Below are 19,564 nucleotides of genomic sequence, written 5' to 3'. Positions count from 1 at the left end.
AGAAACCGTTCTCTTGCTCTCATGTATTATACTTAAACAAATATACAAGAAGTAGCCCTGAACCATCATCTATGTGGGATGTGTCTCAGCTGTCCAATGTAGAATTTGGTTTTGACAGTAAAAACAGTTAAATTTTAATGTCTATGATTTAATGCTAGAAAATGCTTAAGATTCTAATCCGTATTGGTTTCTCAAGACAGAATTGTTTGTTTATTTACTGCCTCCTCCTCACTGGAACACACAGGAACACTGAACTCACAGCTAAGTTCAGTAACTTCCACCCACACCAGAAATTCATTTAATTCCATTTCGGATGTGCTTCCTACCCTCAAGAATAAACAAAAAAACATCATCTTAAGCACTGAAAACCAGTGATTTTACAGTAAATCTTCAACTATTCCCAGTACCCTTAAAAATCTTTAAGAGTCCACCTTCTTTTCAAACTGCCACTCCTTCCTAAGAGAATTAGTTTTAATTAGAGGGGTAAATGGAAAACGGGTGAGGTCTAAGTAGACACATTAATAGCATTCTTGGAAATTATTTATAAATTACTCATTCTCCCCTTGAGCTCACAATCACAGTTTCTTTACATGTAAAATCACCTTCCCGTCATCCAAAAGACACTAATTCTTGCTCTGTCACCTTTTCAGAGCTCGGCAGCAGTGAGACATAAAACTGAAGAAGCTGGCAGTAGCATCGCGGTCCACTAGGCATGCTCATTAGCACTTAATTAGAAACGAGACACCTGCCACAAGAAATGTGCTTGGAGGAGGATGAAGAGCAGGTCTGCCCTACTAGCAATTACTATCATTACGTGGCGAGCACGAGCCACGTCCAGCTTCGAAGAAGCAGTGAAGCAAACACAAGCCCACCACGGGTCATTAGGCACAGCATTGATTAGAGGGAAAGAGACTGCACAGAGCGGAACAGACAGCCACAGCATGACACCCCTTTCCATCTACAAACGTGCAGAATGAAACCAATGGCTAAGGACTCAGAGACAGGATTTTAGTTGGTAGCAAATCTGTGGTAGGAAACAAGTACGACATACACACTGTAAAGACTTTCTCCCCCAAATTCCAAGCTAACTTTAAGAACAACAACAACTACAAAACCTAAAAAGCAGGTTATAATACACTATTAAAGAGGACTCAGCTTACTTAACCATGAACTCTGTCATAGCTGTGATGTAGCTGTATGTAGTTAAACCGAAGAGTTGGGGCAATGATGATCAATGGGAGTATTCAGCAGACTAACTGGCCCCAGAAACCTCCCCCTTCTACCCTGTCCTGTTTTCTCCAGGCCCTGCAACACCAGTTGTCTGTTATCTAGAAGTATCTGGACTCATCAATCCTTGGCTTAGGAAACCTGAAAGCCTTCTTGCTTCAAACAAAATATTTCTTATAAATAAAATTATAAAATTTATAAAAGCAAAATATTATGAAGTAGTAAAACTGAAGAACAAAGAAAGAGATGGGTCACAGCCATCAAGATGCTCTAGGCTCCAAAACCTTGAATGTATGCCTCCCATCTGCCTCTTGAGCCACAGTAACATTCACATTCATTATCCCATCTGAGTTCTCACCTATGGTAGGGTGCGACCTTTTCAGCTACCTAAAAACAAGGTCAAGTTCACATTTGTGGCACAAGAGAAAAAGAAGGCAACCTCTTCCAAAGACAACTGTGTTTTTCTCCCAGTGTAGCCAAGATGAATGCTCTTGAAATTACACAATTCCATGCACTCAGTTCATAAATTCACTTCTACCATGGAGCCCAAGGCAGGGACAAAGACAATCTAGTTCTTCGGTTTCATGAGCACACCTCCTCTCAGACTCACTTCTAAATGCTTGTTCCTATACCCCTGCTCGCTTCCAAGGAGACTTGTAAAAGGCAATCAAGTTTCCAGACACAGCATTTGCCTTTCTTTTAAAAGTAGATAATATTGGAAAAGGAAAGGCTTAAGATAAAATATTTATTTACATAGAGGGCTTATATCAGAATAAGTTAACTTTAGAAGGGCAGCCCACACCTGACTCCATCTGTTATTAAAGGAACATTTGCTCTCAACAAAGTTTCCAGAGACAATCTGGTACATACCACTCTTACCCAGAGCAAAAGCAGCAATACCATTTAAAAACATGTCTTAGGACAAATACAATACTGGCATTACTAGACAGCTATATAATAGTTCTACCATTTAGAAAAAAGCACCTGCCCTCCCAAGACTCAAATGTCATCTGTCACTTTTTTCAACACAACAGCAAGGATGAGATAATTTAAACTCCTATCCAGACATTACAATTCTTTTTCTAAAAAAAAATCAGGACTTTTAAGTTAAGGTTTATACTATATAGAGGAACAAACAAACAGTGTGGTGTACAGCTGTCATTCTAAACCAGAATTTTAAAGTCTGGAGGTCAGGCTTAATGGTAGAGGGAAGCCTGGCATGCTCATGCCTATCCATTCAATCTCCAACAGTACAAACACATACAACACGTTTTTGAAGAGGACAGTTTTTCTAAAATAGCACATTCCTCTTGCTATCACCCAAGACCAGTGGCTCTCAAACAGAGCAACTTGACAGGCACATCTGGAGACATGGACAAACAGGAGGCGAGTGCTGCTAGCATCCTGTGTCTGAAGAAAGATGGTGCTAAACATTCTTTAATGCACAGTGCGCTTTCCAGAAGACAATCAGGTAGGCCAAAATGAAAGAAACTGGTCACTATTGCTTTCTACCTACTATTACCTCCAAAGTGATTCTGCAAATCGCCATTTAAAACATAATGCTTTTCAATACTCAAGCATTAACTATCACCACCATGCAAGCCTTTTGTCATACCTCAAAAACCAAAAGACCTGGGAGTTGTCAAGATAGCTCAGTGGGTAAAGGCACCTGTGAGCAAGCCTGGTGACTTAAATTCAATTCTAAGAACCAATGTAAGGGTAGAAGAAAAGAAACAACACTACAAAGTAATCTTCTGACCTCCCCTAGAGCTAATGCATGCACCCCACCACACATACTTCATGCACACAGTAACCACCTGACAGCCCAGGCACATTCACAGCATTTGCCAAGCTAGGGCAAGATAGATGCCAACCTGGGTTACATAGGAAGACTTTTCTCAAAAACAATAACCAATAAATAAACTAGGGGCCAGGAATGTAGCTGCATCCCTAGCACCAGATAAAATCTGGTGTGATAAGGCACTTGAAAAAGACAGAATGTTTAGATATTTATGCTTATTCTTCACTAAATGCTAAGTTCTGTGTGAGCCTTGGTGTCTGTCTCACACACACACACTCACACACACACACACACACACACACACACACAAAGAATAAACAGGTTTATAAAAAGAAAATCTGCTTTAAAAAGCTCACCTTCCTAACAACTTGAAAATTCAAACAATAAAGAAAGGAAGAAAAAAAAAGGCCATCAAAAGGGGGCACCCTGAAAGTTTCCAGAGTGTTCTGACATCTAGAAAAAAGTCATGTAAAGTGTCAATCTCTGACTAAAAGAATTGGGAACAGACTGAATGAGAGACACAAACAAACCAAACCCTGAGTTAAGGATCCTGGAAACCCACAAGAAATAAAGTAGCCTCCTGCACACCATGCAACAGCCTTGCTATTAGAATCAGGCTATATAAGCCATGCTATAAAGAACCTGGCTGTGCTGCTAACATTTGGAACTACATTGCAGTGGTGTGTATGGCCACTGGCACTTTTGTTCTAAATCACAAGTGTAATGGAGTACATCACTACAGAGCCACCCAGAAAGGATACAAACTATGGAAAGACTCAAAACTCCATGCTACCAGTCACCAGATTCCAGAAATTTAATTCATTTTACAAACCCAGGAAAAATCATGTAATAAAATCATACGTAACCCAACTGGACAGAAAGCTCCTCAGCTGGTATCTCCATGCCAAAATTATAGCAAACAGCCTGAAAACAACATGTAGGTAAACAGTTGTAAGGAAGACAAGATGTGACAAGTGGTATTGCTGAACTCTTATGGAATATTCTTCCTTAGTCTCTAGCTCTCTGCTCTTTTAAACACTTTACCTTGGGGATGTAGAGGACAGAAGAAAACAATAAATTTGTTCAGTACATAATCAAATATCTGTCCGGCAGCAGTGGCATTAAGGCCACTATAGGAGCTACCTAAAAACTTCCTATTAAATGAATGGCTTTTCTCTTTAAGAGGAACAAGGGTGACAAACAGAAAGAAGCTGCTTACTGGGGCCAAGAAATCTCCAGCCACTCCAGCCACTTGCAAACAATAAAGATAAAGTAGTAATGCACTAAGAGGCCCAGAAAATGACATGGGAGAAAATATCTATGAGTCATACATCTGAACTTAGCTCAACAAGAAACAACAAATTAACAAACATGAGGAACTCTCAAAAGATAAGTCATCAAGAAAATGTAAAAAGCTTCCCATCGCTTCATCAGTGCCCAGTCTGATGAGGATGAGAGGCACTGAGATGCCTGTCAGGACAGAGATAGCAAAAAGAAACCAGACCAGTTTTAAAAGACAGTATAAAGAAAAGTGAATCTATGTGTTGCTAGCAATCTAAACTAGCAACATCATTATAGAAAACACTGGGCAGCTTCTAAAAAGGTAAAGTTAAAAACAGAACTTCCATGTGATGCAGAAACCCTGCTCAGAGATATACCTGAGGGAACTAAAATTTTCTCAGAGACATCTGCACTTCCATGTTCACTACAGTATCATTCCCAACAACTAAGACACACAAACAACTGAATTCACCAACATGTGAATAGACAATGAAACTTGACACATACATATAGTCTTGGAAAAGTAGCAAACACAGTGAGGTATGATGGCCCAGGCCCCTAATTCCAGCACCCAAGGTTAAGGCAGATGGATCACAAGTTCTAGATCAGCCTGGGTTACTGAAGCAAAATCCCATGTCAACCAAAGCAAACCCAGGAAATCCAAATATTTATAACAACATGGGTGACTCTAGAAGGTATCACACTATATGAAATAAATCTAAATTTTAAAAAAATCAGCCAAATATAAATGACTACATATGTATTTATTTATATACAGTATCTTAAACAAGCCAATTGATGGCCACTAAGTGTTAGAAGACATGGGAAGTCAACGATAATAATACAAGGTTTTGTTCACTGGTGATCAAAATATTTTAGAAGGAAATAATGGCTGAATATACTAACTAATGATCTGCATAACAAAAGGGATCAATTTAATGTGAACTGTATCTCAATTAAAAAAAAAACATATACCCACGTACATGTTTAGCCTCTAAATTGGGATGCTTTACTTTCTATGGAGCAGTTTCTCCCTTTTAAAAACATTTTTAATTATGAAATGCCTTATATCAAGGAATCAACTAAAATTCATATAGCACCTAGAAGCGTGCAAATTAAAAGAAACAAACATACCAGCAACTCGTCTACTAACTAAAATGCATATTAATATTAACTGTGGAAAAATCCAGATAGCAAGGCCAATTCCAGATCTATAAGATACTAGGTAGTATTCTATTTAAAAAACAAACTAACAAAAATATCAAACTGACTTAACCTGGTTGGATAGTATAGACAGAAAGAATGATTTTTCTAGCTGGGTGTGATGATATACACATTCTTATATGAGGGAAGCAGAAGCAGGTGAATATGAGACGAAGTCCAGCCTGAGCTATATACACAGTGAGACTGTTTTATGAGGAAAGAAGGGATGGGGGCCAGAAAAGGGTAGGACTTCCATGTAATGTTGCCTTTGCAAATTTAATACAGAGCTAGACTACTGTGATTTAAGAAGCTTTCAGTCGTTGGAACTAGAAGACATACACTAATTGTACCTTTTCGATCTTCACTGAGTAGCAGGGCACCTACTTTTCTAGAAAGGCACTTAAGGCTGGATTAAAGACGGGCTTTCCAGGGATTAGCTGCATAGTCCTAAAGAATAAGAAGCTCATCCTCTTTAACTTCACACACTACAATCTCATCGATAGCTGACAGCTATAGCTAAAGGAGAAGGATAATCCAACAGTTTGCTACTTCCTTAAACCAAGCACATCATGTAACAGTGGTGCACTTTTTAGGTCTATAATTGATTATTTTAGGCATACAGACTCCTCCCTCTGCAGATACACAGCCATCCCACACACAAACATACACTTAGTACCTAGCACACAATACTCCAAACAAAGTTGTTATACAAAGTTGTTTTCAGGTATAGAGAGGTACAAGCTTGCCTATAAAGCAGGAATGTAAAAGTTTAACCAATAACTGAAGCCATCCTGGCCTTCATAGAAATTGTATGCATGAAAAAAGTCACACTGTATCCAAATCATTTACTAAGTAAGTTTACCTAGGTTAGTCCCAATTTCTTGAGTTCCCAGAGTTCAGATACTGCAATGGTAACTTCAGATTTTCTTAATCAACAGTAAGAACAAAATCCAAGAGCTAGTATTTTGTGGATAGCAATCTCTCTGCAACTCTCAAAATCACAAAAGCAGAGTACTCTTCTGTTGAGTATGAAAAACAGCACTGGTCTGTCCTAACTCTGTCTCCATTTGTTCTCATTTTAAAGCTAAACAGAGGCTAGAGGGTTAGCTAGGCAGTAAAAATGCTTATACAGCACATTCAAGGTCTAGGTTTGCAGAAACAAACAGTTGGGAAGAGAACAGCAGTGTCTTCTCACTGCTAAATCATACTGTAAGGCCATGCATTCCAGGAAATACATGAAACTCATGAAAAGGGCAAGGTGAGAGACGAGAACCTAGAGCAACCATACATATAAGGGCACACCCAAAAGCTTAGGCAACTATATCCAAAAATCTATCATAAACACTCAGAAACAAGACAGACAAAACTACAGTTCATGAAAGTGAAATCACGCGCTGGGTGAAGGGTTTCCAGCCAAGGTCTTAGCTCCTTAAAAGATATCAAGCAATGTGTTATCTAGCTACAGATTAGGAAACTAAAATGTTCCTATATATAGTGTATGAACACCAGGAAATTAGGGAACAAGTGATCAGAAATAAAGATAAACAATCAAGAAATTGCTTTCTTTAAATTAAGAGAAAAATGGCTCTCAGATTTTATTATTACATTATTTTCACTCAAAAAACAACTATCTTCTCTTGGTATTCAGTAAAATATAGTAAAAAGCAAAGAACATACTGGATGGCAGAAACCACATGTCCCTTGTGAAGTGTGGTACTTGATATATGAAGGAGCCATAGTGATCAGAATAGACATTTCAAACATATGTATTTCATGGCACAGAAAACATGTATTAAGTGGGGGAAAAACATGCAGCTGTGTAGCTTTATAGCATATGGAGATCCACAGTAAATTTTGTGATATAACCTGATTTAAAGAAAAATTTATTTCACTCTACATTAAATTTGAGCAGGGTAAAAGGAGCTTTTAGTTTCAATCTCAAACAGAACATGGGATCACCCTGAAGTTCTTAAAGTCTATGTTTCAGGTAGTTATTAGCCACCCCACTAATAAGATATTACATCATGAACAGCAGATTTTATTTTCAGATTAATAAAAATTAATTTATTGAAAAATAGTTTAAGAATATTGCTGCAGGTTCTTCCTTCAAGAACTTCAAGAACAAGGTCTCAAATGAATGAAATCCCTTTCCCACAATGCAGTGTTTTCTAACAGTGTGTGTGAAACCAATCAGACCTGAGCCAACTAAGATCTTTGCACTCTAAAGGCCTCCAACTGCTACAAAAAAAAGCAGCTTCTTTGGTGAGGGGTGAGAGCTATTCTGATTAGTGGCTATAAGGATAAGTAAGTATTTGAATAAATTTGGGATATTATAAAGTGGCAGTAGTATGTTCTCCTAAGGTCCTTGACCTAACTAGCCACACAGAACTGGCATGAATTCCCTTCTATCCAGTGGGTCTTCCATTCAATTAGATGGTTGTTGGTTACTGCCAAGCTCTAAGTGTCAGCACTGCTCCCTTGGTGTGCTCCCGCCAGGCTAGAGATTGCCAGGGTCCGTAAGCTTTACAGCTGTCGGAGATCAAGCTGCAGCCATGAAAGCTCAACAGGACAACCTAAAATAAGACCTGCACAATGACAACACTGGTTGACATCCCAATGTGGATGAAGAGATAAAATCAATTAATGTTTGCTAAAAGTGATAATCCACAAGCTCTCAATAATTATCTGATCCAAGGTGTCAGCCCTAAACACATAGCAACAACACAAAATAGGCAAGTGCACGTGTGCATGAGCACATGTGAGGGAGGAAGAGAGGGAGATGGCGAATTAATTAATTAACTAAAGACAATAAATTTGAAAAAAAAGTGAGGCCAGATGAGCTTGGAGGAAGAAGAACAAGACAGAACAATGTAAATTTAGTACTAATATATGGAGAGAAACAATGAAATAAAAATCCTACGATGGACTGGGTAAGTGACTCAACAGAAAAGTGCTTACCTATCAGCCTAGTTTGTCCCCTGAAATAGATGTAACAGTGGAAGGAGAGATCAACACACACACACCACAAATAAATCCAAGCTGTGTTATCTGCTATAAAAGCTGCTTTTAACAGGTCAACAAAAGGCAAGGTGTGGAGACCTTTATCCCTAGCACTCAGGAGGCAGAAGCATGTGGTTCTCTATGAACTGACTCCCAGCATAGTCTACACAGCAATCTGCAAGTCAGCCACAGTATGGTAAAATCATTTCTTAAAAAAGAGAGAGAGAGAGAGAGAGAGATAACAAAACTATTTTAGTAGTTAATCCAAAAATTAATAATGTGAAAACTGTTCCTTAACTGTTCTAGATAAAGGTTGAAGGCAAGTAGAAAACCTGAAGTTTAGTATGTTTCCTAGACTGGAGAAGCATTTAGAGGCTTCTAAATCCAGGAACACAAGCTTAGCTTACCAAGAGTTTGGTGACCTTGACAAGACCAAGTTACTCTGCTAAAACAAAATATCTCTAGCCTGGCCAAACAAACCATAAGGGTCTTGATGGTACCTTAAAGGGAAGGTGATGGTTTCAGTCCATTTGCATTTTAAAGGGTTTTCTTTCATGATCTTTCACACTTGAAATAGACATCTAAACCTTTTCTTTTCTTAGTCTGAAAGTCAATGAAGATGAAGAGCTTGGCCTCTTCCATTGTTCTTCGCCCTACCCCATCCCGGAACAATACTGACAGCTGCTATCAAACAGGCTGCATTTTCTCTGCACAGCTGCTGTAGGAACAGTCTCCCAGTGCTTCCTCCCCTCTGGCCAGACAAGCTGGCACACTGCATGTGCAATGAAGGACTGCAAAGGTCCACTGAATTGTCAGCCCAATTTTATGCTACTTCGATTTTCCAGGATATATGCAATTCTTTTCAAGCAAAAATCAAGCGTATGCCAAAGTGGGAAGTAAAAGACTTCTGAAAGTAAAGTAAAAGACTTTTTTTTAGTAGAAAGTACTATTTCTGATCACTGAAAGCATTCAAAGAGCCTGTCATAAATTAATATACTGATCCCAACATTAGAATGATTAAAAACTGCATATGCTAAATAAAATACTGAACACACCACAATGTATTAAATCTTGCATTGGGCCCAATTCACCAACTTGGGTTATTACTGCTAAGCTATCAAAGCTAACCTGTCTTGATAATCTTAACATGTTTTCCTGAACATGTTAAAGCCATTCATAAAATGTGCAAGGCATCCACCCTTCTAAAATAACCTATTCTTATTTTCTGACTCTATTCAAAATGAGTATTAACTATAAGTATCTGGCAAATACATTTCACCCTTCTGAAATGCAGACCCAAAGAAGACTCTCAGGGTTTGAGGTCTTTGAGAACTCAAAACCAGCATTTTATTATTGAAAAATTACACATAACTAGCCATGTACTTCACTTGCAGAGTGCTGTCCTAGTATGTGTGCAGCCCCAGGTTCAATCCCTAGTACTGTCAGAGAAAAATCAGAAAAATTACATGTAAAATATTAGAGCCTATCAGAAAACAAACATGTCCCACAAAGTTGAACAGGGCCTTGAGATCTGCTTTGCATATGTTTTCTTTTAATCAAAACAGGCTTTTCCATCCTCAGTCATTTGGGTTAAAAAATTCCTTGTTCTAGCTACAAGTACAATTGCTATTAGTCTCTTCTAATCAAACACAGTACGTGCAAAAATGCCAGTGAATATTTGATTTGATCTCTGAAATAAAGCAATTCATTACACAAGAAAAGGGTAGAGAGGGCAGCAGACAAACGCAGGCATAATTGTGTTTTTTGTTGAATGTGATTAGAGAGCCCACTAAGTAACAGTCAAAAAATGTGATACAGAAGGGGAAGAAAGACAGAGCCAGACCTGGGGGAAGGAGGGAGAACTGTTTATGCAGAGCTAAGCTGTCAAGTGCAATAAAGCGGCTTGAATAAAATCTAAGCTGAAAATCCACTGAAGCTCCCTGGTTCACGGAGGAAAAAGCTATTAAAAGGAAATGAAGGTCACCCTCCCAGTTTATTTCACCTAATTGACTGCCAATAGCTTACCACAGGCACCCCAACTGCAGATCTGCAATTGAGAAACTGATGAAAGGAGGGTTTTCAAGCTGAGGCTCATTCTTTAATCCTCCTTGGCTCTTGTGTTTTTCCCATCTCCAGTGGGGATGTAATTTTAAACCTTGATAGATTAACTGGTTCCATTGTCTGTCACAGCACTGGACTATGGCACTCTTAATCCCTACAGCAGCATGTCTAATTATCATTACAAAGTGTCTGAGGGAACTATAAAGACCAGCAGGGCATCTTCTCACAAGCAATTAACATAAATTGATAAATGAGTGATTTTGAATCCATTCGAGGAACTCACATATGAATAAAATAAAGCCCTCCCCTCCCCAATTTCAGCCACTTTTTTCCTTTAGTCTAAAAGGGGCAGAGCACATGAGAACCACCTTAGGTCCTACCGTGGGTGGGGCCGAACTCCAACAAAGAAAGAGACAGAAGGCCTGGTTCACTAGATCCCTTAGTGCAGAACAAATGACTTGTGATTGACAACAGAAACCAGCCATACCAGCAAGAAGAGATGGCTAAACTCCAGAGGAGAGGTGAACCCTGAAAGGTCACAGAGCATTAGGGCAGACAATTAACACTCCTTCCCTGGTGAGGGAGCTTTTCATTGGTATGCCACTTTAAAATTCATAAAAGGGACAGAGAGAAGAACCAAACAACCACAAAGGTTCCAGTGCCCTAGAGAGCAAAAGGCAAAGGCAACTCCAGAAACAATTCAGAGTCCTATACTGACCTCACTACGGTGTAACAGTACTAGACAGAAGCAAGGAGAGTGTTTAGAAACATCTACATTTTCTACCTCACTAACAGCAAAACTGGTTTTAAGTATAACAGGATTTACAAGTTATTTTGATTCCTCTTCTCGTGTTTCTTCTCGCATCCTCCTTGGGCAACTATGTCCTCTTCCCTACACATCTGCACACACATCCAAACCCCCTTTCACCCTCCCTTATTAATCAAGTAAGTCATCTCTAATTTACAAAAACTTAGTCTGTGTATGTATGTGTGTTATGCCATCAAACCATAAGGAAATGAAAGCTGATGATACACACTGTAGGAGGTAGACCTGGTAGGCCACGTACCCCGATGATGGCATTCAACTCTGCCATGGTCACCTGTTTGGCACGTTCGACAGCCTGGGCCACCTGTTGTTGATGCTTTGAAAACAAGAAGAAAATGTGTTAGCAACAGCTAAGAATTTCCCTGTTCATTCTGACAGACAGATAAGCAGGTCCTCATGCATGTGTCACTTTACAGAACACAAAGGAGGAACAATGGGATGGGGCTACCATTTATTTCTGAAGGGTTCCAGTCACCACTGACCTAGTGGGGTAAGAACGTCAGTCAGAAGGGACATCAAGAATGGTAACTAGAGGCTTTGGATAGATACCAGAGACCAGAACAGGGAGGCCTGTCGTAGCTCACAGAGTTTACAGTGGTGTTTGGGTACATGACGTTCGTAACAATCCAAACACCAATCTTGACATTAAAAACATAATCAGTCACTGGGGTTTCTCTGATTTAAAAAAAAAAAAAATCTAGACGCATCAGAAATTTTTTTTAAAAGCTATGGGGATTCTCCATGTTATTTATTTTAGCCTTTTGGCCTTTCACCCTCCAAGGAGAAAGAAAGCACCGTTTTCAATTTAGAGAATGAAAATTCACTTTGCCCACTCCCCAACACTATACATATTTGAAATATAGCCACAGTCAATTTGAGGGGGCGAGTGGAAGCCAAGGGCACTGAAAGCTGGCAGCAAATCTATAGAGGGAGCACAGGGTGCTCTACAGCCAACTCCAAAGCTCTACACCAGCAGTGACTCCTCCATAGCATCACACACTCATATTCACATACTAAAAACACACTATTTCCCAGAAAGAAGATAAAACTTGCAAAGCAAAACTGAAATACAATGCTGAGTCAATCTCCAATGACTTCAATGAAGGACTCCCTCTGAATATGTGTCTCTGACTCTGAGTCAAAACCATGTGAATACTCGTTTCATCTTTATGATGATTATCATCTGATGTCTCTATGGAATGTATATGACAAATGAACTGCCTACTTTCATGTAGATCCACCTAATGCAGTCAACTTTCAAGTCAACTCAAGAAAACACAAAAGGGTACCTGAATCCTATCAAGCAACTATTACTTAAACACAAGCACAGCCAGGAGTGCTGGGACAGATCTTAAATCCAAGCACTAAGAGGGAGGGGCAAGCACATCTCTGTGAATTTGAGGTCACCTTGGTCTACCTAATGAGTTCATCATAATGAGATACAGACAGTCACACGCAGGCAAACACACACACACCAAAGCTTTCTTTATGCTTGATAGTCGCTGTGTAATTTTCTAATAATAACAATATTAATAATAATTTGAGATTAAGATAATGACACCCCTCCAGTACCCTGCCCTTGGATGCCTTAGACAGAAGGACAAAGCTGACACACTTCAAACAATAGATGTTCATCACACTTGTTCCTTGTGACAAAATTTACGTCTTAAAACTGACTAATTTGCAAACAGAGAAGCAACACAATTACACTTTAACAGCTGAACATTTTACTTACTTCCTGAGACAGAAATGGGATGACTTGTGCACAAATGGTATTCAATCTCTTGGCGATTTCAGTCTACAAAGACAAAGCCACATATATGTTTAGAACACCTCCCAATTAGTTCAGAAAGTGAAACCTGAGTCTTCAACCCTCACTCCAGAGGACAGAAAAGTGTTTTCTTAAGCCACAGTACCAATAATTACCTGGAGATAAACAGTAGATAGCAGTGCTCCCTATAGACTAGGCATAAGTGAACATTTTACTGGTTACTTAAAAGATAATGAAGGAGCTGGAGAGATGAGTCAGGTTAAAAGCACTGGCTGCTCTCCCAGGGGACCCAGGTCCACTCCCAGCACCCACATGGTAGTCCATAGCTAGTTGTAATTTCAGCTCCAGGCCCTCTTCTAGACTCTGTGGTTACTAGGCACACACATGGTGAACAGACATACATGCTGGCAAATACCACATACATAATTTTTAATTAAAAACTAAATAAAAATAGAGTATATATGACTTGAGAGAAATCTACATGGTTTAGGTTATATGGTCAATTCAATCTGGAGTTGGTAAGCCCCTAAGACTTTCTCATTGAGGGTATACTGTGGGACATTTTTACAATTACAGCAAGTTTAGTCAAAGTAGTATAAAAAATGATGTCAAAGTGATCTGGCTTTCAAAGATACAAAGCACAAAAGAAGAAGAGGTACCGACAACTTCTCCATTGTTTCCATTCACTATACACTGCTGGTGTAAATGCAAACTGCTGCAGTCACTACAGAAGTGTGGAGATATCTTTAAAAAGCTGAAAATACAGCTACCACAGGATCCATTGTTGAATATCACTCTTGGATAAGTCAATGTACCACATGTAATCTCAATATTCACAATTGTCAGGAAGTGGAGCCAGCCTAGATGTTCATCAACACATGACCAGATAAAGGAAATGTGGTTCATATACACAACAGAATTTTGTGCAAGTATTATGATAAATCACAACATCTGCAGAAAAGTGCATGTGTATGCGTGTTCATGTGTGTGGCATATGTGTCTGTGCGTATGTGTTTGAGAAAGAAAGAGGCAGAGAGGGAGGGAGAGAGGAAAGGAAGGAATGAAGGACGGAGGGAAGGAAAGTACAAAGGGAATCATGATCAAGAAGTAAGATACTTTGCATGGGGTAGAGAGGTTAATAAAATATGTGACATTAAAGCAGAACTAGACTGTATGAAGGGGGAAAAGAGACCAGTAAGAGGGTGCAGGGCAGGGATAATATGTGAGGGCAGCCAAGGAGGATGAATCTACAAAGTATGACACATAAGCATGAAAATGTCATACTACAGCCTACTACTCTGCTAACTTAAATTCCCCACTCATAAAAGGACTTTAATAAAATCCTACATTCCTTCATGATAAAGGGTCCTAGAGAAAAAAAAATACCTTGGATCTCAACAAAACAAAGGCAATTTATAGCAAGCCCAGAGCCAACGTCACTTTAAACACTGAGAAACTCAAAGCATTCCTACTAAAATCAGGAACCAGACAAGAATGTCAATACAGTATGTAAAGTCTTAGCTACAGCAATAAGACAACTGGAAGAGATCAAGGGAAAGAAGTCATCCTTATTTGCAGAGAAGAGGATTTTATACATAAAAGACCCTAATGAAAATACCAGGAAATTGCTACAGCTATAAAAAGTTTCAGCAAAGTAGTGGGATAAAAAATTAACACATACAAACCTTCTAATATACAAATGACAAACATACTAATTAAAAAAAATCAGAGAAACAGCACTTTTCACAGTAGTCTCAAAAGATATCTTGCAATACCTCTAACCAAGTAAGTGAAAGATTTGTATAATAAAAACTTTAAGTAACTGAAGAAAGAAATTGAAACACACTGAAGGAGCAGTAGGATTAACATTACTTTTCTAGAGATTCAATGCAATCCTCATCAAAATTCTTTACAGAAAATAAAAACTAATTGCAAACTTCATATGGTAACACACAAACACACAGAAAACTAGGATAGCTAAAAGAATGAAAAGAATGTTGAGTAACAAAACTGCTGGAGGTACCATTATCTGAGATTTAAATTATACTATAGAAAAATAACAATAGTAAGGGAAAGTGATACATTGATCAATGGAATAGAACTAAAGATCTGGACATAACTCCAAAGAAATCAAAAATACACCCTGGAAGTAACAACAGTTAACAAATGGTTCTGATGGAATTGGATAGCTGCATAATGGAAGAATGAAAAGAGAGCCAACACCCTTTAAGATACCGGCCCACTTTGGGCATGGTCTCATGTACTATAAATGAGAAGGAAAAGCGTGCATGGCCTTTTGGCTGCTGGATTCAGTTTCTGTTCCCAGCGCAGGCAGAATACTGAAGACGACTACTCTTTCCATGAGTTTATCCCCCAGAAAAATAAACCTTTGTTATACTCCATTTCAGGCTACTGTGAAACTCTTTTGTATATGTCCAGTCTAAGCCATTGCCGGGTATTGCCCAGACCCCTGTCTGCGGCTTTCTCCCGCAACCTCCATGCACCTGTCAGGCGTGCAGCTCAGCACTGTTTTGCTGTCCTGACTCAAGCCAATTGGCAATTTCCTACCTTCCACGCCCCTGCGTGGTTTGGTCCCGCCTACTAAGCTGCTGACTTACTGCTACCCTTGGCTATTTGCTGAAACTCCACAGCTTCTCTGGCTTCTGCCAACCTGCTCCAACTTGCATTTGCAGTTCAGATCCACAATTGCCTGGCGTAAGCTCAGGCCAGTAACCCTCATAGCTTGCGACTGTCTGCAAACTCTGGGTTCCTTGATATTCTGCCCAACTCAAACCTTTTCCATATATGGATGTGCTGCTCTTAGTAATTAACTAAATTTGTTAGTAATTAAGTCTCAGGTAGTTCAGGCACTGATCTAGGACATGCCTACTATCGCAACTGCGACACCTCCTGGCCAATCAAGGCTATTACACCTACAACAATTTTCTGAAAATTATAACGGAAGTAAGTTAATTTAATTAAAAACAGTAAGTAAATAAATTTAAAAACTGTAAACCAACCCCAAGATAACCGCTGACAATATCACCATCCAGGAATTTAACAACTTTTTTGTTTCTACAATGGACAGAATTCTGCAAGAGCTGTGTGCTACCTTGTACATATATTTTTGTAATCATCGCAGCTATTTACTCTGTTCTTCATATTACATCCTTAAAAAAAATGGCTTGATAACAGAGTCAAGAATGAGAAACTTTTAGGAAGGATATAGTCTTTAGCTGAAAGGATTCATACTATTGAAAATGATAACCTTAATTTGACAGGCAAAATTCAATCCATTCAATGGGTTACAAAATCCTTACAATCCTTACAAAAGGGTACAAAGAGATTATCTAAAAAAATTCACACCGTTGAAGTTGGCAATCAAAACCTGTTAAAAAGTTATGATAAGCTAACAGATAGAACATCCCTTCAGCAAGGCAATCTGCATGCTATCCAAATAATATCTAAGGATGAGAAGATATCATTAATGGAAAAATTGAAACCTTGGAATCACATTTGCAAAATGAGAACCAAAATTTAATTTGATGAAATTATTAGAAACAGTCATAGGTCAAGAGATTCAGGCTTTACAAAAGACAGTGATAAAAAGACATGAATCAACTGAGTTTTACCTACTTATCCTGTTATTACCTCTGAAAAGCCAGCAAATATTCAATACTGAAAAGGATACAAAGAATGTAAATGGAAACCTACAGGTATTAAAGATCTTAAAGAAATTAAGCAAGAAGTAGTATCTTATGGCATGCATTCATCATTTGTTAGGGAGATGGTGAAGGCATGGGCTTCAAGCAATAAGGCTACTTCACATGATTGGCTTCACTGAGTCTCAGCAGTGCTAGAAGATGGGCCACAGTTACAGTGGAAGTGCTAATGGAGAGAGGAGACTAAAGACCTAGAACAGCAAGGTAGAGTCAAAGGATTTGAGGCTTGCCAAGATCAAATTCTTGGCAAGAGCCCTTATGCTGATCCACAGTAAATGAAACTTTGGGTGATTGCCCAGGTTGTCTGTGCCATTTTTTGTACCTTTCAGAAGTTGCTTGATTGTACTTCCTGTATACTCAAGTAATATTATTTTTATGGGGTTGAAGACTAGAAAGTCATAATTAATTTCCTCTCATGACTTAGCCACACCATTTTTAATATAAGACTTAGAATCCCGGGATAGGATAACTATTGAAACATTCAGTATATGTTTTTTGCTTGATGTTGCTCATGCTGGTTGTAATTCTAATTTTTATGTATATTTTTGGCTTTTCTTTACCCTGGACAATATCTGATATTTGTTCTTACTGTATATAGCTTTGTATTAGGCCTAGAACTCTCTTATTTAGACAAAAGAGGAGATGCTGTGGGAACTCTGTCAGCCAATAGTCTTTAAGATACCGGCCCAATTTGGGTGTGGTCTCATGTACTATAAATGCAAACAAAAAGCATGTGCGGGCCTCTCGGCTGTTGGATTCAGTTAACGTTCCCAGTGCAGATCGCTACTTTTTTCTGTGAGTTTATTACCAAATAAACCTTTGTTATACTCCATTTTGGGCTATTGTGGAACTCTTGTATGCCAAAAAAATCACAAAACTTCTGGAGGTATCATTATCCCAAACTTAAAATTATACTGTAGAAAAATAACAATAGTAAGGAAAAGTGATATGCTGATCAATGGAATAGAACTGAAGATCTGGACATAACTCCAAAGAAACCAAAAATATACCCTAGAAGTAACAATAGTTAACAAACGTTTGTGATATATAAAACTGTATAAAACTCAAACTCCAAGTGGATCAAGGGCCTCATAAAAGCAGATACCTTCAGTTTGATAGAAAAGAAAGTAGGAAATAGGCTTGAAATTATTGACACAGGAAAAGACTTTCTGAGTAAGACCCTGAACAGTACAGGCAGGCATTAAAGCTAACAATTAATAAATGGGACTTCAGGAATTTGAAGTTTTCATATAGCAAAGGATACCATCAACTAAGCAAAGAGGTAAGTAGCTTCAAGAGTAAAATACTTTATGAATTAGACATATGGCAGATGTTTCATATCTAGAATATACAAAGAATTCAACAAACTGAATTTAAAGTTGGGGCAGAGATCTAAACAGAGTTCTCAAAAGATGAAACACAAAAGGCTGAGAAAAAACATTCAACTCCCTTAGCCATCAGGGAAATACAAATTAAACCTATTCTGAGATTTCATTATACCCCATCCCAAATGGCCAAGATTAACAAAACAAATGCGAGCAAATAGTGGTGATGATTTGTGGAAAGGGGAACACTTACTGCTGAGAGTGGACCCTATACAGTTACTATGGAGATCAGCGTGAAGTTTCCTCAGGAAGCTGAGAATAGATCTACCAAGATCCACCTTTAGCACTTTTAGGCATATACCCAAAGGAACTACATCTTACTCAGAGACACTTGCTTATCCATGTTCATTGCTGCTATATTCATAACAGTCAGAAACTGGAAACAGCTTCAATGCCCATCAAATGATACACAATGGAACAATGAAATGTGTAGGTAAATGGATAGAGAGAGAAACCATCATCGTGTGTGTGAATGATAGCTTTTAAGCTTTAGATGTGTATTTCATTCAGAATACATGGATGTTAGCTAGAAAAGGATCAGGGAGGAACAGGGAAGAGAACCTTCAAAGGAAGAGGCAATAGAATACAGCGTCATAAAGAAATAAAGGGGAAACTAGAGTAAGATTAAATGGTGGGAGAAGGGAAGACAGAGTAGAAGATGGAATACAGGAGCAATAATTAACATTAAAGGCCTAGTAAAAAGTCAAATGGAAGCCTACTACTAAAAAAACTTCCATATGTGTGTGTGTGCGTGCGCGCGTGCGTGCGTGTGTGTGTGTGTGTGTGTGTGTGTGTGTGTGTATACACACACATGGAATCTAAATGGAGTTTATTATAATGGGTGAACATTACCCAACTAGACACCATAGGCTACCAAATAAAACCCCAGTACCAAGAATGAGTTATGTCTTTTACAGTGGCTACAAGGGTACCCCAGATGTCCCTATTATGCACTATAGCCAAGGCTACTGGTTACCATCCCCAACCTGATATTAGTACCATATTGCTGAAGACACAACTTATGTATGCCATCAAAGGAGAAGTGAAACTGGTGTTGAACAAGAAGATTCACTGCTACTGACTACTATTCAGTGTTTGAAGATACTATACACCCTACTGGAGAGAAAAAGTAATCATCAATCTCAATCAGTTACAAACCCAGGAACCTACAACAGAGACCTGCCTGAAAAAAAGACCCGCTGGTACAATAATGGCACAAATTAAAACAAGCAACTGTGCTGGATATTTTTGTAAACTCTACACATTTTGGAAGAGGGAATCTCAACT

At 38.7% G+C, this 19,564-nt stretch overlaps 1 protein-coding gene across 15 annotated transcripts in view; it reads right to left on the bottom strand.

Moving 5' to 3' along the window:
- Positions 1-19,564, bottom strand: part of LOC125412284 (transducin-like enhancer protein 1) — a 93,991-nt gene that overhangs the window by 46,007 nt on the left and 28,420 nt on the right. For 9 of the 15 annotated variants that reach the window (XM_048452952.3, XM_048452963.3, XM_048452959.3 and 6 more), the window contains 2 exons: positions 13,135-13,197; positions 11,641-11,715 (listed from right to left, as the gene is read on the bottom strand). The exons of 3 other annotated variants lie outside the window; for them this stretch is intronic. In XM_048452952.3, the coding sequence (XP_048308909.1) occupies positions 11,641-11,715; positions 13,135-13,197 (138 nt within the window). Of the gene's footprint in view, positions 1-11,610; positions 11,716-13,134; positions 13,198-19,564 lie in introns of all 15 variants that reach the window. 3 more of the 15 variants (XM_048452950.3, XM_048452954.3, XM_048452953.3) reach the window with 1 other exon arrangement.

The sequence above is a fragment of the Myodes glareolus genome, chromosome 3 (genome assembly GCF_982192425.1).
Source record: "Myodes glareolus chromosome 3, mMyoGla1.1, whole genome shotgun sequence".
Classification (NCBI taxonomy): Eukaryota; Metazoa; Chordata; class Mammalia; order Rodentia; family Cricetidae; genus Myodes; species Myodes glareolus.
This window is presented reverse-complemented; position numbering and strand designations above follow the sequence as displayed.